This window comes from Streptopelia decaocto (assembly GCF_964273445.1).
Source record: "Streptopelia decaocto genome assembly, chromosome: 6".
NCBI classification, from domain to species: domain Eukaryota; kingdom Metazoa; phylum Chordata; class Aves; order Columbiformes; family Columbidae; genus Streptopelia; species Streptopelia decaocto.
The window spans coordinates 18162264-18184661 of record NC_138660.1 but is presented as its reverse complement, the minus strand read 5'-3'; the positions used below and the strand labels follow the sequence as shown (position 1 = coordinate 18184661).

Genomic DNA, 22398 nt, shown 5'->3' with positions numbered 1-22398 from the left:
ACCAAGGCTGAATGTGGAGGTAGAAAGTCTTTTTCTATTAGTACTTTGCAATAAACATCCTTCCCTTTTTGCCTGGCATCATAACTCCTTCTAAGCCACAGATGTACACCCTCATGACACCCCGCTCCCCCTCTGACGCACCTGCTCTGCCGCACCTTCACCCCTGCGTGCCACGTGGCACCACATCACACTGGTGCTCTGGCATCTTGGCTGGGGACCAGCAGTGCTGCATCATATCTCCAGCCTTGCTGGGACGGGCTGGGGGAGCAGCACAGCAGCCTGGAGTGTCCCCAGTTTTAGCCATGAGAATACCTCCCTCTCCTCCAAGCCAGCATTGCTCTGCAGCTGAGCAGAGGAACCCAGAGGCCCATTTTGGTATGTTCTCATAACTACAAAAGTTGAAAAATTCCCATGCTTATTCTGAAAAGTTTGAATTTTGGCTCCAAGCTATTGCACAGGTGAAATGTGCTATTTCCAAGCCACTTCCGAAGATAAGGACAAGGCACCACTGTGCCGGGGCACCTGCACTAGCAGGGTGCCAGCGCCAGCACTGCTCACCTCCACCATGGTACAGCAGCCAAAGGTTTATTTTTCCTACCATGCTGGCAGACATGTGGCCGCTCCCTGCTTCAGGATGGCTGGGGGCACAGCAGCAGCACCCCTAAAGCTGCAGTAGCCGGGGGCAAATGTTTCCCGCCCCTGCCACCAGCACATCTACCCCCAGAGCTGCCCCCAGCCCCACACCCCTGCATGGAGCCACCATCCCACATCCCTTCAGACTGTGAACAGCAACTGACACGTGTCACTTCTGTAAAAAGCTGTTTTTCTGAGTGCACTTGGGCAGCAATTTCCTGGCAGAATGAAAATTACACGGTGGATTGGGAGGATGAGCCTGAGAAGGTGATTGCGAGTCTGCATCAGCGCTCTGCCCTTGACCTCTAAGTGGGAGGAATGTGGCAGAAAACCTGACAGGAGGGGGACACGGGCTGCTCTCAGGGCATGGACACGACCAGCAGCACGGGGAGAGCAGCGAGGGCAAACCCCATGGAAACGTCCACCAGCGTCACGTGTAGCCAGGCGTGAGAGAATAGAAAGCTAGCTGTTTTCTATGCTTGAATGGAAGCTTGCCTTACACTTATGACTAATTAAATGCTCCCTTTTAACCACTTCTGAGCAGTGAGGCAGTTGTGGGGAGCTAGCTGCAGGATCACAGTCTCCCAGAAAGTAAACATTAATTGATTTTTGCCATTTTGTGTTAAGCACTCTCAGGTTTCATTATCTATTTAGTTAACTGTGGCACAAAGGAAGTTATTTGATTAATCTGTTTAACAGGTAATTATTTAACTTGTTAATGTCCATTAAGCAGCCTTTTTCTTTTGCAAGGACCACATGCCTGACTGTGCCTTAACCCCCACACATACACCAAAAATCCTCTTCAAGCCCTGTTAATAATCCTCCTGTAAGCACCCTGCTTGCTGCCGCGGCTGCAGGCACCCAAGTGCCCGTGCAACACACTGAACCTCTAGTGTGGTGTGCGCAGCCCAGTAACCTTACTAATGCTGCTTCACTTTTGACTATTCAAGGTATCTGAAAGGGGTCTGATTTCCAGCAGGGGATGCTCAATACTTTCTAAAAAACCAGGCTTATCCTCAACACAGGAAATAGAAACTCTGAGATATGTGGGTCACGTCTGAAAACATTGGTTACAGTTTTGGACTGGGCTGGCAGTGGAACAAGGCTATAGAAGTATTTCTGGCTTTTCAGAGCACTTCATGCCTACACACTGCATTGCTGAGTCTGTGAGTCTCTCTCTCTTTAAATATATCCTCAAGTTAGTCTGGAATAATCAGAATTAATCTGTTTTATGCCAGCTCCCTGTGAGCACAACATATGCTACAGAGTACAAAACTATTTCTCATGCAAGAAAATCTGTACACTCAGTAGGAGATTTTCATAACTAGGAGCATACAACTGGGCCTCTAGTTACCTGCATAGAGCTTGTGATAGCTTTCAAATTAAAATAAGCCATCACTCACGGGAGATAGCCTCATGATTGCCGAGCAGCTTCAAGCAGAAAATCCATCCTAAAATTCATAATAATAATTATATTAAAATCAGTTTTCTCAAATGAAACATACCAGATAAAATGTATGTGTAGATAATTTAAATCTATGCAGCTATTAGGTATCACACCACATGCAACCTGTGCAAATACATCTAAAATGTGACTCAGAAAACTATAGAAAACATAATGTGGCATTTGTGGGTCACCAAAACATATTGCAAGGCAAGTAACACCCCTTAGTGGGCAAGTAATACCCTCACAGCTGTTCTCTGACAAAAATGAATGATAATAGCGAACTGAAACAGCATATGGGGAGCACAGCTTAAATGGCACACAGAAAATGTATCTTCTATAAAGCTGGGGTGTAATTAATGGCATGAAAGGGAAACATGCATTTCTTTGCTACTCTTCAAGGGGTGATGTTCATATTGAGAGCTTAAAGATACTTGTTTTCATGAGTAATGCAGAACCACATGAAGAACCTCAGCAACTTGGACAGATAGTCATTACAATTTGCTTTACTGACAATTTTCAAAAAGCACCTGTACAATGTCAATTTAATAAAGTGTTACAAGCAACCACATGGGTTTTGCACATGGACTGTGGCTCTTGGATGAAGGATGCTCAACATTGTCACTGTCCTGGACCTCAGGGGTGGTCCCGAGGGCATGAAACACGGGTGACCGCCCAGGACCGATCCCAAACCTCTCCCAGGCACCGCTGTCCCCCAGGGGCAGCAGCACCTCCTCCTGCAGTGCCATCAGCCAGACCTGCTCGAGAGCCAAAGGGTTTGAATCTTGAGGCTACACGGGTGAAAGAGACACATGACCTGCTCACAAGGAGGCTCTTCCTAATGAGCTTTTTACCATTCTGCCTTAAAACCACCCATGCTCTCTCGGCCTGATAATCTAGATATCATAACCACCTTCCCCTAAACCCTTCTGGTTTCACCTTTTAATTTTTTCCATCTCCAAATGCTCCAACACATGCCTGGGAAGCGGGAAAGTTACTTGATATTTTCCATAGCTAATTTTTCACCATGGAATTGTGTGAGAGTTGTCCTGAAAAGAATAATAATGTTCTCATTTCCTCCCCAGGCTGCCCTGCGAGCTGAAGGCTGCTGAGAGCCCATCTCTGCAGTCTACAAACAAAAAAGTGCTGGAAGGTCCCTGTGCAGGGAAAGCCACGGGGCACCCGGGCTGGGGTCCACATGCTCTGCCACTCGCTGCAAGCCCATCCTGTCCTGGCAGGGACGGCAGGGCCAGAGGGACCAGCCTCATTTGGAGCAAACTCCAGCACATCCCTGATTTTAGCCATTTTGGAAGGAAAGCATAGATTTGGTCTTTCCCAAAGTTTTCCCTGCTTTTCCCAACTAAAATTATTTATTCTGTTCAGTTTGAATGAGCAAATAATTTCAGTTATGTTTTCCAGTATGAAGGATTATATGCTTGAAGGGCAGAAGAGATGTGATCCAGCCCCAAAGGAGGCAGCGGGAGCAGAGCTGTGTGAATTGCTGCTACACAGGGTACGTAACGAGGTGGGAGCTAACGATCCTGTGGCCTCACGATCTCAATGCCCCAGCCTTGGCAGGTGCTGAGCTCGGAAACTGCTGCAGCATGTCTGACCTCGGGGAAGCACCAACCCACCATCCTTAACTTCGGGCATCTTTACATCTGCATTCAAGCTTTGATATCTCTTGCAAGCGAGGATGTACGTACTTGGGGCCATCACAAAAGCAAAAAAAACCCAAAGAAAATAACAAAAAGAGAATAATAGCCAAGAACATCAGCTTTCACCCGCAAAGCTCCAGGAATTTCTTGCGGGGCTGCCCGGGAGATGGCAGCTCCAGCCACTGCCCACTCAGATCTGTGGGCAGCCCAAAGAGTCCTGAGCTCCAATAGCCCATTAGTGTCTGCTGCAATGTCAAGTGCTTTAATTGCTACTGTCAGCAGCATTTCCAGCTCCTCCGTCAAAGTGAGTTTGAGAAAATAACATGTAGACACAGACAATACAACCAGACAGCTAATCTCTCCAAGTGCAAGCAGTGCGACGCTGGTTATTCTTGAGATAATCTAAATCATGCAAGAAAAATTTCTGCATACCAAACTTGTTAAAAATTGGTAAATGCATTCAAATCCATAGCAGAGACTTTTAAAATATCCTTGATAAATAATGTCTTGAAGATTCATCCTCCCATACTAGTTACTGCTGAAATACAGTTACCAGTTTCAAAAACGTTCAAAACTGAAGTAAAAGGTACATGCAGCCTGATGCTTCTCAGCATATGTGGGACAACATTTTTCACACTGAGATCCAAAAATTGCTATTCAAAGCTATGCATGAATGCAACTTCACTTGTTCCCAGATCCAGGCCTGTGGCTGGGCAGCACAGGGGCAGTGTGTCTGGAGTAAGAATGGTACAAATCATCCTCCCATTTATCATTTGGATATTATTTAAAAAAAAAATAATTTAAAAAAAAATCAACCTTGTTCAGATCAACATTACATTGCCAACATAACATTCCTCCAGTGAATGTTAAGATATAATTACCCTGTAAGGAATGATTCTTATTAAACATTTAATACATCTCCCTCTAATTGAAATTTAAGCCTTTGGTTGTCATTGGGTGTCACTAAAGAGGTGATTAAGCATAAAAAATGTATAGCGCTTAACTCGTTTTGGGGTGTTGGGGTAGCTGCCGCTAAGTAACAAACATAAATTATTTCTTTTGGACTCTAGAAAGTTTTTAAAGCTGCTCGGTTTGAGGCTGGTGCAGGAAGATCTCCTTCCTCAGACAGATGGAAACCTTTCACCAGCTTCTTCTACAGCAGCAGGGGGTGAAACCCTTCCCTGGCTCTGCTCCCCACTGCACCTTCCAGACCCTCTGGCCCGCTCCCTGCAGGCTCCGCGCTGCCCCAAACCTCCCTCGCCACCTGTCTATCCTCTGGCTCCAGTTGCCTGGCAATATTTCTCTGTTGTAGCTTCTCACAGCATGCACTTAAAAGTTTTCTTATGCAGAGCTGTTTGCCATGAAAGTACAATGAAGAAAAACATAGAATTTCCTCTTATGCAAGTAAATTGAATGTGACAGAGCTGCATATGCTGAGCCTAAGCATGGGTACCAACAATAGTCCTAAATCAAACATTTGCACATATGCATTGTTTTTTTGCATGTTATTAATAATATTGCTCGTAGTCTACAAATAAGTCCTTGTCAAAGTTTCATCTGTAAATACCTATTTAATTCCACATATTATCCAGAACTTAGACACAGACTTGAAGAAGTACTGGCAGCTGTTTTCCCAGTCCAGCTTGCTTTCTTCAAACAGCACAAATAACAAAAAGTTGACTGTAGTATTTCTCACCGCCACCTTTGTCCAATACCCTGGGACACCTGTGCTCAGGCCACCAAGGCCCTGCTCATCCTGCAGTAAAAACAAACCCCATGAATGTCAGCAGTGGGAAAGTACATCTACTCTTGTACTTGTCTCCCCCTCCCTGAACTGCCCTTCGTTGTGTGTTTTACCTACCTTGAGCTGATTATTTGTACATAAATAAGCAACAAGAGTTGAGTGGTTATTTTAAATTATTCTAATTGAAATAAAGGAAGTCCAGAGAATCACTTTCAAAACTGATTGAAAAATAAACCCAGCTATAAGAATACACCGTGAAATAACTTACTGGAGAAAACCTCAGCTCCAAGAACAGCTGACCATGTTCCTGTCATTGTCTTTGACAAAAGGAGTCTGAGTGGAGCTTTTGGCAGAAGGAAAAAAAGAAGGCATAGACCTCACATAATCCTAAGAGTTTGAAAAGCAGCAACTGTATGAAAAAAGCCCCTTCTTATAGCCCTGTGGTGTGCAGTGCCCATCAGGCAAGAGCATTTGTTCAGATCTGTGAGGGTTTCATAGCCCACACATGGGGGTAGATGCAGGATTCAGCATTGACACATACAAATTCTGCAGCTTTGGTCGCTGAATTTTATGGTGGTGAAGGGCCATCTTTGTAATAATTCTACAGCCTTGTGTGCTTTGTTTTCCCTGGTCCAAAGCTAACATTTGCTAATTGCTTTCATGCCACTATGCTGAAAGTGCTTGAACACAGCAGAGAGGAAGAGCCACCTGGAGTAAGGACCCAGCTACGCTCAAGTGTGAGCATCTCCAACACCTGCAATAAGGTAACAGCCAGAATATGGGCTGGATTTTCAGCCCCTGAGAGGAGGATGCAGAGCTGGTGGCTTAGAGATAAACCAAACTCCACAACCCTTAGACTTACACATGAAACTCATTTTGTGTGCAGGCTACTGAGAAAACAATCCAGGGATCTCCTTACCTTTGCTTTACAGACCACAGCTTGACTTCAGACCAGCCTGGTGTCCGCTTGCAACTCTCCCTCAGTGCAAATCACACATATGCAATCTAGTTATTCCCAAAGACATCCAACAGATTTAGTTGCTCCATTCTTGTGAACATTAATTAGAAATAGTCTGTCTCAAAATCACCTTGATAGCTTCTGAATACCCATCCATAAATCCAAATCACAGTAAACTCAAAATGAGTCCAGGGAGACCAACAAACCAAGGGACAAGAGGGCTTGATGCTCACACTTACCTCCTCTGTACTGCGGATTCCTGCTGTCACCACTGATGACTGGTTCCTCCCATATATACAAACAAGCAGGTAACTTCACCTACCACTACATAAATAGCATAAAGCAAATTAAAATTTGGGCCAGAAATGATTCCTTTCAGCACACTATTGGTTTCAAACAGTGCAGTGTCGGAAGAGCAGAGCTGGGCTTTCCAAGTCAAGGATGAGGAAGGCACCTGACTCCCCGTCCAGACACGTGGTTGATGCTGGTGAGCAGTGCCCAGGCAAGACCTTAGGGCTTTGACTGAGTCCCAGACGTGGGGGCTTACACTAATGCTGGAGAGGGGCCTGTCCCAGCACACATGGTGTCTATCCCAACCGCTTCCCTCTTTCTCCCACCAGGAAAGGGCACTGTGTGGGTTTGAACCCTTAGCAAAGACTTCTTCTGAAAAACTGCAGATCTGCTGATAGTGAGATGCAGCAGCAAGTGCCAGCAGCACATGTGGCACCAGCAAGCAGGCAGAGACTGGGTGATGGCACTTCTACCTTGCACATGCAGGTGGGGTGAATTTAGAGGCCATGCTTGGCTCTTGCCTGCACAGCCAGGCTACAGCTGGAGTTGAGATTCACCAGTTGTGAACTGGAGGTGTCATGGGAAGAGATACAGAGAAAAAGAGACAGTAGGGCAGCATGAGGCAACACGCTGGAAATCCCTCCTGGCATCCCATGTAGAAAGACATCACATCCCGCTGGCATCCAAGCTGAACAAACCCTCGTCAACCTGTGGAAGCCTCAGGGGAATCACCAGGGTTTCTCCAGGAAAAATGAGGGAGAGGTTAAGGAAATTGTGGGGACTGCATAGAAGAGAGGGATCCTGCCACACACATAATGAGTGGGGACCCCTGAAAGCAGGGATTTTCTACAGGCAAAGGAATGAACATGAAGAAGTGTGGGAGTGCCAAGGTTAAAGGGAACTCCTAAGAGCTGGCAGAACTGCTCCACCTCATCCCAACATGATGCAGAAACAGCAACAAACATGCCACTAGTAGCACACGGTTTCCCAGCAGGCTTTGGGCAAAATCTGGGACTACAAACTTCAAAGGAAGAGCAGAGCCTCCTTGGCCTCAAGCAGGGGGGCTACACCGAGCTCCTGTTTCCCAGGGTGGCCCCAGTCTGGGGCCATGGAGAATCTGAAGCCACCTTCCGCAGAGGGCTGCATGTGTCCCTGTCAGCAACCGCAACACAACAGATAGCCAGGATGCAGGGGACACCCTGATCTCCACTGCTCTAGCAAGTGCTGACATGGGAATGAACCAATGCACAGACCTTCAAAGAGAAAATTTTATGGACGCTTTTATACACATACACAAATATTTTAATATAATGGTAACTGAAATGTTATCCATATTCTTAGTACTGTCATAATTAACTAAAAAGATATTTTTTAAATTTTGTAAAAATGACATATTTTACACATCTTCTATTTACAATTGCAATATACTTAAATGTTATAAAACATCCACTCTGACCTTTAAAATATATGTATACTAGGACTTAGTATTAGATATATTATAATTTATAGCAAACTTAGGGTTTGCTGCATACCTATCTGTTCAATGGGTATTTCATAATCAGCCTGGCTTAATAAAGGCTGCTCAAAACCAAAAATTGACAACAACAAAAAAAAAAGATAGGGAATGTGCAAGCATTGGGGCAGGTAAAAAAAAAAAAATTTAAAAAAAAAATCAAGCTTGTAGTTTTAAAAAATAATACCATGAAGACTTCCAATAAATTAAAATCATAACCCACAATTCCTTTTCCTGGCATTGTCCGTGATCAAATTAATTTTCAGTACTATTAATCTAAAAGAAAAAAAAACAAAAACAAAGAATGAAATAAACAAACAAACAGCCACCCAAGATCTCAAGATCTTCCTGAGGCCGTGTGCTCCCCATGCCGCTGTCAAGCATCAGGATTTGCCGGAGTGGTTGCTGCTGGCACAGCTGAGCTGGCTCTATTGATGACTCGTGAATAAGTGCGCTCCATTCCTTGCTGTTTTGCTGAGTCCTCCTTGTACGCAATCTTTTCCCAAAAAAGCAAAAAAAAAAGCAACTGTGAGAGAGATCTCAATGGTTCAGTGTCTGAAGTGTTCATTGTCTAATCAAGGATTTTGCAGTTTTTATTTATTACACAAGGATGCTATGGATCTGACAGAGGGAAAGGACCTTTGTCCAGGGACCAAGAAGTGACCAGAGGCTGCAGCGAGAGGGAGGAACGTGCTCTGGGCTGGGGGGATACACGGGGCTGGGTCACCGGCTTCTGCAAAGTGGTGCTTCACGGGCTCCCCTGAACTGTGTTTCTCTGACAACTCTCATACAAACAGTACTGAGAAGTCACCTACATTTTACAAATTCAGCAGATGCCTGCACTAGCACCTACTGACGGTGGCACAGACCGGCCCCAGCTCTGCCCACGCAGGACATGCAGCATCCCCACCGAGCTCCACACACACAGCACCTGGAAATGTGTCCCTTAGCAGGGTTTGGAGCAATCGCCAGGCTGAGGCCATGGGCAGAGCTGCACTCTCAGGCAGGAGCAGTGGAAAAGCCTGGCTTTGTCATGTCCTACACACAGGCTTTACCAAGAAGGAAGATTTTTTTTTTTTTTTTTCTGAAGAAGTTCTTTTAGCCTTGGTTAACAGCTCTTTTTCCTACAAATACAGACTGAAAACCAGCCTTCTTCCATGGGGTACTATGTTGAAGCACCCACAGCAAAGACATGGACCATCCCCACTGACCACACAGCCATCAGTGGTGGAAGAGAAACCTCTCCCTTTCACAAAGCTCCAGGCACAATCTTATGCCATCAACCCCAATTATCCCTGCTCAGGGTTGCAGGTCAACCCACCACATTTACTAGTCGCACAGATGTGACCACGTGCTTCCACATACGGCTTTAGTGCCTGAGCCAGCAACTCGGGCAGTTCTGGAAAGGAGCACCTCAACACTGCTCATCACACATCACACATATACCTTATCTTTGTTTGTTTGTTTTAAACTCCCTGAGCAAGGGAGTCATTAGACATGAAACTAAAGAAACATACCAAGTAGAAAAACCAGCAAGTGAGGAAAGTACATGACATTAAAAGAAAAAAATAGATGTAAGAAAAATGAACATACCACTTTTGGCTATAGTATTGAGGGAAATGTTAGACAGGGAAGAAGAGAAGCTGTATAAGCAAGGACCATGACAGAGCTGTCAGAAAAGAAAAAGAGCACAAAACAGAAAAGAGAAAAACATATGGTGATGAAAGAGTCACTGTCAGTGGGTGAGCAAACACAACCCTCTTGAATATGACAACAGGAAAGATGGGAAATCTTACTGGTGTAAAGCACACAGCACAGTTACAAGAGAGCCTCAAGCTTTCCAACTGCGAGAGAAATATTTCAGCCACAGTTTACAGCACGTCACTTCTCTGAGGCAACGCTCTGCTCAGAACTATGGAATTCATGCATTCATTGCAAGAGGAGTAAAGTTTTCCCAAAAAGCCACGCTGGCTGGAATACTGGGCTGTCACTTATAAGGCTGCTCCACAGGGCTGCAAGTGGGAGAGTGGTTTTTAGTGTGGACTTTCAAATTCAGATAATTTTGGTTAAAGACAGGAAAATTCAGACTTTTGCTGATGAACTCGTAACTTTACATATTACCATTTTTATGTACAAGTAATTTTGTATTATTTAGTTTTTTCATTTACATGAAGAAAACTCAGAGCTAACTGATATAAATACAGGTGGGAATATTTAATAGAACTCAGCAAATATTTTATGAATGCTGAAACTCACGGGCTGCTCATGCCTCATTTAAGTTGACTATATATTTTCTATTCTTGTGGGGAAAAGTAGTTCACACAAGACACGGTACTGTCTGTGTACAGTGACTGGGCAGCCAAAATAACTTTCAATGGGGATGTATGAACATCGAGTAACAAATACCCTTACCACTTACATACTTAACATAACAGTCATGTATATTAGTTATGGTAAAACTACTGGAATGCTTGAGGTTCACAAATCTTTACACACCTAAACAGGAAGGAAGCACAACTCACAGAACAGCAACTACCCGAGCTTGACCCCCTGGTATACATCGAGCCTTCAAAGCAGTTACACACATTTGCACCCTGTGAAAAAACAGCCCAATTCCACAGTAGGAGCAACAATGGCTCAAAAGTTCTGGTAAATGCTTATTCTCCTCTCATGTGAAAAGGAACAATACAGCATGGTATAATGGGGTGTCAGACACTTCTGTGAGATGCCATCACTGATACCAATGGTGAAACAAAGTAACTCTGTACACAAATGGTGCTTATGTGTGCCATAGGCACCTGGAACAGGGCAACTGCCAGACAGTATTTCTCCAATGCAGTCTAAGGTGGCCTACACACAAGCATGCAGAGAAATAATTAAACACAATTTGTACTTTAGTATGAAGAATCAATATTTAAATTAAAACAGAAAACATAATTAAAAATATCTGCATAGACACAGCAATAGGATAGCTGCAAGTGTGCACTGAAGTCCAGTTCAGTATTTTGGGATGCATTTCATATAATGTAGTAATGATACATGCTCATCCTTCTGAAGGTGCTAACAGCTGAAATAAATGGCCTGGATTTTGACAGTGTACATAAATATAAAAACATAGAGAAGAATGAACTCCTACTCTGAAGGCTGAATACAAATAGAAACTATAAAGATACCTCCTCCAGTTATAAGCCAGATCTTAAAAGCAATTTACTGTTTTAATTAAATACATCACAGCTGTAGGATAAAACAAGTAAAGCATAAAACACTAGTTTAACTGATCATCTCTCTATCTCTAGACCTCAGTCTGCATTTAGCCTCACGAACATTCAACTTGTCAATATGTAGCAAGACAGGTAGGAGACAAATTTTTGTTGACCAGTTAGATTCATTATTTATAATACAGCTGGATTTTAAAAATGAGAAAAGGCAGGGAAAAAAAAAAAAGGCATAAACTATGTTTTCTCAGTGACTATTGCACTGCCAGGTTTTACTTCTAGTAATTTGTTCTACAGCTTCATTTGCCACTAGAAGACCCAATTAGCCACCCTCATTCAGCCCAGTCGGGACGAAAATAGACGATCTAACCTGTTCATTCATAACTGCAGAAAGCTCGCTGAGCATATCCTTATAATGAGACTTCATCTCTCCCTGATATTCAAATTGATCCTCCTTAATAAGGCGTTCGTTGACATCAAGAGCATGTCCACATGCTTCTGCAAATTGCCTAGAAGCACAAAACCACAAAGAACAATGACACAAATTTTGTAGTAATGAAAAAAAACCAATCTATAAATATGCACACACAGTCTACTGTACCCTCTTCTCCCCTTGCAGACTACACCCAGTTAGAAGTGACTTTCAGAAGTAATCCTCAGATCAAGAGGAATGCAGGCTACTAGGATAGCCCTGTAAACGTTTACTTGGGAATGACTTGTAGGATACAGTGAATGCAGATGTAAATTAGCTTGGTTTGATTCAGCCTGGTTCCATGTCACGCCCACCCATGCTACTCAGACAATGTGGAAGGTGGAGAGTCTAAACTTAAGGTTTACCTGAAGATTTCCTTCAGGAGCTTAACTTGATTATCAGGATATTTCTTAGCATTTGTCTCTTCAAGAAAAGCTCGAGCATAGGCCATTGGTCCAGCATTTACCTGGGGGAAAAATACACAGCTTATGTGCAGAGAACAAGTAAGTTTATTGTCATTTTCTCTTGGGTACCAAGGCTTAAGGACTGGCCTCAAGCAGTCAAGCCTGTGTGAAGAACAACACCTTGTTCTTGTTCCTCTTGTCACCTGGATGAAACCTGAGGAGTTTTCCTCAGAAAAGGGTGCTGCTCAGCCTCGCACAAACTGCAGATCTCTGCTGGCCTTTGAAAGTTCTCAGCTAATTAACCATCTAGAAAGCTGTATGCTTGCAGACATTTTAACCAGGGCACCAGAAATGCATGCATCTCTCACCAATCCCAACTTTTCTAAATAGGAAATGATCCTAACAAAACTCCCTTTAAGGTATCAGCATACTTGGCTGTGAGATGGGCTATATTCTCAAGTGGCACACGATGGTCTTGTTAGAAACTTCTTAACATTTACTTAGAGAACATTTGACTAAAATAGTTATATTTGCACATAAATCCAGCAGTCATCAAGATCAGTGGAAAACTTTCCATTCCCTTACTTTTTTAGAGCAGGCTTCAGCTGCACTGAAATACTGCGAGATATGACCAAAAATATAAAATAGATGAAACATGTCTGGAATGATGAAAATCAGAATAAAAATTTAGGTAGATGCATTAAAAAAAAAAAAAAAAAGGCAAATTGTCATTACCTTGACACTGACACTTCCTTGGAGTTTGAGCTGCAGTCGGATCATGTCCACTTCCTCCATTGTGCAAAGCTGATTGAGCTCGGAGACTTTTTTGGACATCTCATCAATCGCTACTTCAATAGGGTTCAGATCTGTGCTGGTTTGGCTTATGACTTGAATGCGCTTCTTCACGTAGGGAAACAAGTGACTGGCTGCTCGAAAGCAAGAAACGTATCAGAGAAACTCACCCAACAAGAAAGTATTTAAGAAAGCAAAAGTATGAACTTATGACTTTGTCAATCTCTTTATCAATCCACACAAATTAAGCTTTAATCACTAGATGAACAAAAGAGACACGCCAGGTCCAAATTGCATTTTTATGTACCTGGCGATGGAAGAACATTTCCTTTTGAATTCACCACTGTTGGCTGCTGAGCTCTGTCATATCCAGGCAGCAAAAATCTCTCACCACTCAGACTGTAGAACCCAAAAATTTCTTCTTTTGAGTTAAAGCACCAAATGATAAGCATATACAGATCTTCAAACAGCTCAAAACATCCCATCAAACATGTTTCAAGTTACTAGCAGGAGCCTCTAGTTTAGCTGAACTGCGTATCACTCACCCATAGGTAAACTACTATTAAAACATCATCCTTAAAGAAGTTAGGAGTCACTTTTAGTATTCAACATAAACACTGCTGTGGGAACTGACAGAGGAATTATTCATTGTTACAACCCCTTCCTTCCAGCCCAGGTCTTTTTGCAGACCTCTGAGAGTCTAGCAAAGGTACCGTTATGGTGCATTAAGCCTGATCTAAGCTAACAATCATTCCCCGGTTGCCCTACGCACTTTGGAAGGCCTCCCAAACTCTGTGTATGCCACCTCTGGGGAGCATCTGCTGCCCATCAGCTCAGACCTAAAGGAGCTCCAGCTTACAAGGTGTCTGTCTCCATGGAAAGCAGGACACCCAGGATGTCCAGAGCCGGAAAAATGAATTGCAACCAGGCCCAGCAAAGAGCCAGTGATCACAGACCACAGCCAGGATGCACTTGTCCTCTGCACAAGGCTCTGGGGCAGAGATGTTGAACTGGTACCCTTCCAGTCACCCAGTACCTCTGCCCAAGCAGAAGGAACTTCCATTGCTCCTCCAGTCATATCAGTAAGCCCTGATTTCTTCTCAGTCTAAAAGCCCCTTTTTTAATGTAGGAGGCAAATGAAGATATATGACTTTATTGAAGGGGGAGGGGACAAAACAAACAATAAAACCACAACAACTCCCTCCACCCCCCAACAAAAACAACAACAAAAAAAGAAAAATGTTTCCTTTAGAGAAAAGCACTGAGGTGAGGCAGGCACCTGAGGAAAAAGCAGGGGAGAAGAGAAGGTCATCAAATTCCCACCTAATGCTGAAGACAGAGCCAGGCTAAGAGCACCGGGAGCTGACAACAGCCTGTAATCAGCTAGGGAAAATGTTCTGCTGGAAGAATAACCCTCTCTGTTTTTGCCAGACATACCATAACAGCTGTACTTTCAAGTCAGTGAAACTGCCTGCTTCAATACAAATCTCAAAACACCTACTGCTGTTCAAGCACGTAAAAAACCCACAGACAAGCTACTCCTCCTTCCTTCGTCTTACAAGCAAAGCTGTGTCATGTAACAAGATGCCTGCAGACATCAGGGCCTGTTTCCTGACTTGCCAGAACAAAACTTTTAGGCGACTACACCTGTACTGTAAAGCAGCTTTCTTCACTTTCATAGAATAGTTTGAGTGGGAAGGGACCTTGAAAGGTCATCTAGTCCAACCCCCTTTGGGGGAGGCAGATGCACTGAAGTCAGTGGGGAACTGGATTTTCTGTCACTCGGGAGCCTTTGCTGTGAACATCAGCTTCTCTGCTTACAGCTGCCCATGAGAACAACATCTCCATCTCAGACAGTTTCTCATACTTCCAGCCAAAATTCAGGCAGGTCAGGTTTCAGTAGCAGTTTCATGAAGGATACCTCTTTAAAAAGATATTTCAATCATGATAAGGAACTAAATATTTTCTGTTTAATATGACTCAGTGAGAACAGACATATCTAGTGCTCCTGACATTCCTATATTAAAACACTGATTGTGCCCAAATCTTACCTCTCAATTTAAAAAATCCTACATAATGTATCTTATGCCCATTTTGGAGTAACATCTGTATCTGCTAAGTTTTACTCTTAGAAGAACAGGCACCCTACTTTGCTTTGTATTTGACTTGTTTATTATTAAAAGAACAATGGTTTTGTGCACTAAGAAGCCTCCAGCAGAACCACTCCCGAATTAACATCACTGAAAGAACAGTTAAGATGTCAATAATAAGGAAAAATAAGAAAGCTGATGACTCCACAAATGAAAATAACTTTCCCTAGGACAGTCAGCAGGATTGTAACAAAGCATGTACTTTGCCAATGGACACACTGAAAAGCTCACTTATCATTCTGCACAACACGCTGTGACCACTGACTGCAGAACACCTGGCCCTCGGAACACACTGCTGGGCTCTGCTGGCCAAGGGGGGCGGGAAGGGGGACGCAGCCCAAGCAAACGTACTTGTCAGGATTGTGCGCCTCTTGCACTGCTCTTCGACACCTCCATGCTTCTTTCCTGACAGCGTGAAAGGTGTTTCAAACACAAAACGGTTGATGTTGTGATGCATTTCAAAGTCAGTCTTTCGATCGTCGGCTTCTTTCTCTTCAAAGAAAGGTGTGACGTATGTCACCTGGATATATGCATATTTTGGATCCAAGTCTTTTGGGTTGACCTGTGAAACAGTGGCAAACAAAATTCTGTTAAGTGTGATGAGCTTCTAAGGTATCCATTATATTTCTGATGTTTTTACCTATCATAGCAATATCAATTAAAACTGAGACTTCCAAATGTAATATTCAGGCCATGGATTAGTACAAAGATATTTAACCAAAGACCCTTAAGAACAGTGGGACTTTTTAATATAGACATTGGCAAAAGTGGATGAAAGCTAAATGAGAGAGAAAACAGCTTGCTTCTATGTTGCAGTAAACCTCTGCATGCTCTCTGCAGGCAAATGTTGGAATACTGTCTTTTCCCACTCACTGCGATGCCCTGCTGTAACACTGTTGTTTCTATACAGCACCTGTCATGCTATAAGGTGAGGGGCTTTTTTTTGGTCGTAAAACTAGGTCATAGTGGTTTATATGTACACTCAGTTCACATTCATTCAAAACACAGCTCTCAAAACACGAACTGTGCACCCAGTTCTCCGCCTCATGCAAGAACTACACGTCTTTCATACCTTGTTGGAATCCTGGATGATCTTCACGTTCTCTATTCCAAACTTGTCTGCATAAAGTTTCATCAGCCTTTGAGAGATCTCAGACAAGCCAGTTAATTTGGGTTCTTTATAGATATACTCTTTACCCTCCTCTTCTTCAAAAAAACCCTGTTTGCAAATAAATGGAAGGATACAGTGAACACAATAGGCAGGGCAAAGCCTAAAGAAGGTGCTTACGTCAGGAATCAAGGTGGCCTGTGTACCCACCAGAGCCTCCAGTATGCCTTTTCCAGCACCTAAATTAAAAGCTTACCTCTCGGCACTCCTAGCAGCCACATACCCACAGGTCTGTGTTTGTACTGGTCTGGTATCTCCCAGGTCACCCAGGAAATAACTCACACACATTTACTCATGTAAGAGACCTAGCTGTTTAAAGTGCTTTCTTGAGAAAGCTGATGTGTATATGATGAAAAAACCCTAACGAATTTAAAATTGGACATTAAAACTTCTTTGAATTCTAGTCATTTGGGTAAATTAACTACTTTGGAAGCACTATACTAACACAAAACTAGGGTAACAGTGGTTTGCAGGATGCCCAGCTGGGATTTGTGCAGTCTGTCACCTCCAGCACATCTGATTTGGGAGCTACATGTGCAGCAAAGGCTGGGCACTGCTAGGACACCACTGTCCCCAGCAATGTGCAGGGACATGGCATGGCCAGCACCTGGGAACCTGTCTGCATCTGCTCAGGGCATCTGATGAGGAACTCTGGTGGCATCCTAGAAGGCCATGTGGAATGGCAGCATTTTCAGAGATGATTAGCAAATGATTTGAAAAGGAAAAAAAAAAAAAAAAAAAAAAAAAGACACACAGACTGTGCTCCTTTGTGGAAAAGCTCAATCTTCTTTAGTTCATTTACTTATTACACTGGATGGACTCGGCAGAGCTTTAATAAAAGGCTCCATTGAAGAGCTGATCAAAAACCTGTCAGGCTTCAGAAGAAATGCCGACCTCAGAAAATTAACAGAGCATTGCATCATGTGCAGGTGAGACACTCCACTGCCACATGATGAACACGTACAGCAACATTCCAGGAGAAGCTCTCCCAGCCGAGCAGGAAGCGGCAGGTCCCCCATTAACCAGGACTGGATTTATCCCAAGGCCACGAGCAGCACCAGCCCTCCTCCTAGGATCTCATCTGCTGCCGATGAAACCTGGCAGTGTTAACCCGTGCAGATGGACCCAAACCTTCTCCTTCCACCTTAATGCCAGGTGACCCAGAGGAAAATACCTGAAGCTGGAGGGATCATGGGGAAAGGCAGACAACACTAATGACTAAAGGGACCCAAGCCCTTTAAACTTAACACAACGTGGCTTCGACAGCTAATTCTACAATACACCCAGGCAAACTGCCATCTGTTGAAAAAGAGAGAAGCGCAAATAAATGTAATCAAGAGCTACCTCCAAAATCTCTTTGGAAGGTATTCACACAAAATCCAGACTTAACATACTGAAGTGTATTTCAACTTTGGTCACTAAAATAATGGACTAGGCAAATCTTCACAGAAAGTACACAGAATTAAAATAAATTAGCCGTAAATTTCAATGTTTGTTTAGGAAAAAACCCCCAACCCTAAGCTCTATTTCAACAAGGATTAACAAATACATGATCTCTGGCTTCTCTTTCAGTAAAGATAAGGGGTAATAAAATTGCCTTTTACTTTGGCAAGTGACAGCAGCAATGGGGGCATTACCAGAAACCAACAACTAATAGCAGCAAGAGCCACTTGTATGATAATGTCTTAATCAGTCTCACAGTGACCGTATAACACTGCACAATTTTTAACAATATTACCAATTAAACTCTATAGGCATACGAAGAACTTTGCAGGTAATCAGACAACAAATTTTGAGCTCGAAAGCTGACCCCCCTAAAAATGTTTAGTGAAAAGATCTGTTCATAACCTGATTTCTGATCTTGTTTGCACTGAAGCAAAACTGTTTTATGTGGCAAAACTTCATTAGTCTCATGAAACCATACTCAATCACGCTATTCAGGATTGCTTCTGTCAAAAAAAATCTGCTTTCTGTTACTATTTAATGTTTTCAACAAAAAAACTTAATGCTTTCCAAATTAATCATATAGCAAACTAGAATATAGTTTATCCTCTTAAAAACGGATTCTGTATATGTTTGCATGCTGGAACATAGTGTTTATAAGTGCCAAATCTCTGTGCTGATACTGCATGGCACACTAAGATGATATCTGTATTAAAGGTTTGGCTCAAAAAAAAATCCAAAACCAAAACCCAACAAACCTGAAAACAAATCACCAACAGATTTAGCCTTGTCTCTAATGCAAGAGACATCATTTAAGTACATATTCCCTACAATATTTCAGCTGACAAGAGACAAGCAGAAGCTAATTGTGAGCTATAAATAATTGTGTCTGCCATATGCTATATGTCTGGTAAAGATCATTGGAAGTAAGATTAAATACTTTTTAGCAGCCAAATATCCTCCAATTTCAGGATTTTAAAATATTAAGCAGCCAAGGTCACACTATCAATGCATATCCCTGGATTATTTTAACACTGGTTGGTTTTGCCCTGCAAGAACAATGCAGCAGCCAAACACAATGGAATGGAGATGACCTTCTGGACAGTACGTTATTGGTTTCCACTGAGCTCTGATGTGCTGAGAGTCAGGTTGGGACCTGAGATTGTCACTGTGGGAGCGCTGAAAAGGCCATTCTTCCTCCCCGTACACCCTTGGGCACAGCCTGGAGCTCACAGTATCTGACTCTTCTCTGCTGCCCTTTGCTTGAGGAATATACACTGTTGTCCCCACAGCTGATGTGCCAAGGTAACGCTTTCTGCTTTACCTACCCAGGATTAGCATTTAATGGATCCTTCCCTGTCTTTATTGAGTCAGCATCACCTCCTATGGTAAGTGAGCATGTTGCGCTCTTTGGTAGGAAAGCTACAGCTATTTTATCACATTTGGAAAAGGGGACATGTCTTCTGATCTTCAGATGTAAAACTGCAGTCAGCTTACTGCTATGAGAATCTGCCCTCCAACTTCTACAGCTTCTTGCATGGATAGGAGAACAAAACCTCAGCTCTGCCTTAACCTAACACTGCTCTGAAAACAAAGCTTGAATGTCTTTGCTTATCAGCACAATATGAACTTTCAGCTATTCAACAGATTTTTTTTTCAGTTCAAGAAAGATCTTGACTTCTCAAAACACTCACCTTCAGATAAAATCATAAGCACTGGCTAGTGTGGCCACTTGGTGGTGCAATGAGATGTTGTCACCAAAGGACCTTAACAGACTTTGCAGTCAAAACCAGCAGCTGCCATGAGATCCAGCTCTCTGAACCGGCAAATAAAGCTCTCTGGCGAAAACAACCGACTACATCCTCCCTAAGGACTACATTCTTTCAAACCACCCTTCCAGAGGGTCCCTGCAGCAATGCAGTACCCAAATACTGTCCCTGCTTTTCGCACAAAGAACAACGGTTTGCAGATGCAGCTGCAGATTTTCTTTTTCTGCTAAGAACCCCCAAAATCCTCCCTGCAAACAGGATCTGCAGTATTCTTTTGTCCTTTAATCTGCTTTCTCTGCAGTTTCTGTTTCAGTTAAGGAAGACCAATGTTCCAATTTTACAAAACATAGATATGTGTAATAATAACTTTTTTATGTGTGTGCTTACATTTGTATCTACCCACAGGTATTTTTTAGAACAGTGCATGTATAAGACTGAAAAGGAATCCAATATCTGCTACCGAGTTTCTTTCTGTGGCATTTCCTTTGTAGTGGCCTAAGCAGAGTCCTTCGTATTGCTTTACACTGGTTTAACTGTGCAGTACTAGTAAAACCTGCAACCATTAGCTTTTGGGAGGCAGTGTGCAAAATCTGCCAGGGGCACAAAACCCAGGAATTTCTTTTAATGTATTAAATTAATTGGGCACTGAGACTGCCTTCAGGACAGATGCCTGCAATACTACTGGCAACAGAAGGACCAAAAGGCCTCATAACTTTCCACTTGCATAGCCAAATGGAAGCAAGTGACACACAGGAAAAAGGGACTGACAGAAATACAGAAAGTAAACCTTCCAAAGAGAAAAATATGCAGGCACAACTGGTATATGGGAACAGACTGTTCTCTCTGTCCCTCCCTCGAGGCTGAGCTTCATCTGTAGCTCCCACACCTGCCATGGTGCTCTGTGTACCAGCAAGCCCTCCATCAGCTCTGCACAACCGCTCTTATTGCCTTGGTGAATGAGGTACAAGTAATGCTGATGGGAATGATCTACCTTTAATTATTTGCACTGTGCTGGACATTTTTCACAGAATCACAGAATGTTAGGGATTGGAAGGGACCTCGAAAGATCATCTAGTCCTGCCAGTTACACAGGAATGTGTTCAGGCGGGTTTTGAATGTCTCCAGAGAAGGAGATTCCACAACCTCCCTGAGCAGCCTGTTCCAGTGTTCTGTTACCTTCACTGTGAAGAAGTTACTTCTCATGTTTATGTGGAACCTCCTGTGTTCCAGCTTGTACCCATTACCCCTACCACTGGTTGTCACTGAGAAGAGGCTGGCTCCATCCTCATGACACTCACCATTTACATATTTATAAACATTAATGAGGTCACCCCTCAGTCTCCTCAAGATAAAGAGACCCAACTCCCTCAGCCTTTCCTCATAAGGGAGATGCTCCACTCTCTTAATCATCTTTGTTGCCCTGCGCTAGATTCTCTCCAGCAGTTCCCTGTCCTTCTGGGACTGAGGGGCCCAGAACTGGACACAATATTCCAGATGTGGTCTCACCAGGGCAGAGTAGAGGGGCAGGAGAACCTCTCTTGACCTACTGACCACCCCACTTCTAATACACCCCAGGATGCCATTGGCCTTCCTCGCCACAAGGGCACAGTGCTGGCTCATGGTCATCCTGCTGTCCACCAGGACCCCCAGGTCCCTTTCCCCTATACTGCTCTCTAAAAGGTCATTCCCCAACTTATACTGGAACCTGGGGTTGTTCCTACCCCGATGCAAGACTCTTTTTGTCACTATGCCTCTGCGAGGAGAGCAGTCCCACTTTCTACTACGTACCGTCTCTTCTGCAAAAGGAGGAAGCTGTGCTTGTTTGCATTTAGAGCTCAGTGTCTGGGGTCACCAGGGAACAGACTGAGCAATATGCAGCTATGAAAAAGTCATGTGCTTTCAAGCACTAAAGCTGTTTAAATGAAGCTGTCCTTTTGGCACTGGCAGCTGAAAAGTCATTGCACTGTAACAGAGATTTTGACCCAGTTCAGAATCACTACAGTTAAATTATCCATTTAAAAGCATCTGCCTCTGGGAGAGCCCTGGCAAGAAGGTGCAAGAGTCCCACTTCCCCCCTGCTGCCCCTGTTCTGAGGAAGGACTCGCCATTGCCCTCTGACTCCCAATTTGCCTGCTCCTACACAGGGCTATGAGGCAGGTGGCTGCACCCTGCCCAGAGCGCTCTGGTCACCACTGCCGTACACCGCAGACTGCACTGGCCAGGAAAGCAGGCTTGCATTCAAACAGCATTAATGCTACACTGAGTTTTTCAACAGAGGAAGAAGGGGTCCAATCCCACTCCCAGTGAAGCTGAGAGAAAAATTTTCACTGAGATGAGACGATGTAGCATTGGGCCCCACAGTGCACACACAACACAGTGACAGATACGGCTTGGTAATTCAGATAACTGAACAAACAAAAATTAGTTTGCAGGATGCAACAATGAATGAAACAATGTTATTTCATCTGCCATGAACCAAAGAATTGAGAGCACAGGGAAGTTAATGTTAAGAAACAGTATAGGAGAGGACAGAGGACATGTGAGGAAAATTAAACAAAACATGCAAAAGAACTAGACTTACCACAGCCTTGAATAAGATCAAAAGGAGAAAAGAGCAAATTTCTGCATTAAAATCTAATTAGCAAACAGAATGATCCACATCAATCTGTTGTTTACACATCTTATTATTTTAGAGTAAAGGCGATCATGTGCTTGCCAAACCCAGGTCTTAAAAGAACATGCTG

The 22398-nt window shown here is 43.4% G+C and overlaps 1 protein-coding gene across 8 annotated transcripts in view; it reads right to left on the bottom strand.

The window, feature by feature from the left end:
• Positions 1 to 7978: 7978 nt before the first annotated feature.
• The window catches only part of DOCK10 (dedicator of cytokinesis 10), a 154125-nt gene continuing 139705 nt past the window's right edge, over positions 7979 to 22398 (bottom strand). For 7 of the 8 annotated variants that reach the window (XM_082057108.1, XM_082057112.1, XM_082057110.1 and 4 more), the window contains 6 exons: positions 16347 to 16493; positions 15626 to 15836; positions 13068 to 13258; positions 12294 to 12394; positions 11827 to 11965; positions 7979 to 8737 (listed from right to left, as the gene is read on the bottom strand). In XM_082057108.1, the coding sequence (XP_081913234.1) occupies positions 8618 to 8737; positions 11827 to 11965; positions 12294 to 12394; positions 13068 to 13258; positions 15626 to 15836; positions 16347 to 16493 (909 nt within the window). In that variant the 3' untranslated portion in view covers positions 7979 to 8617. Of the gene's footprint in view, positions 8738 to 9834; positions 9911 to 11826; positions 11966 to 12293; positions 12395 to 13067; positions 13259 to 15625; positions 15837 to 16346; positions 16494 to 22398 lie in introns of all 8 variants that reach the window. The other variant, XM_082057115.1, reaches the window with a different exon arrangement.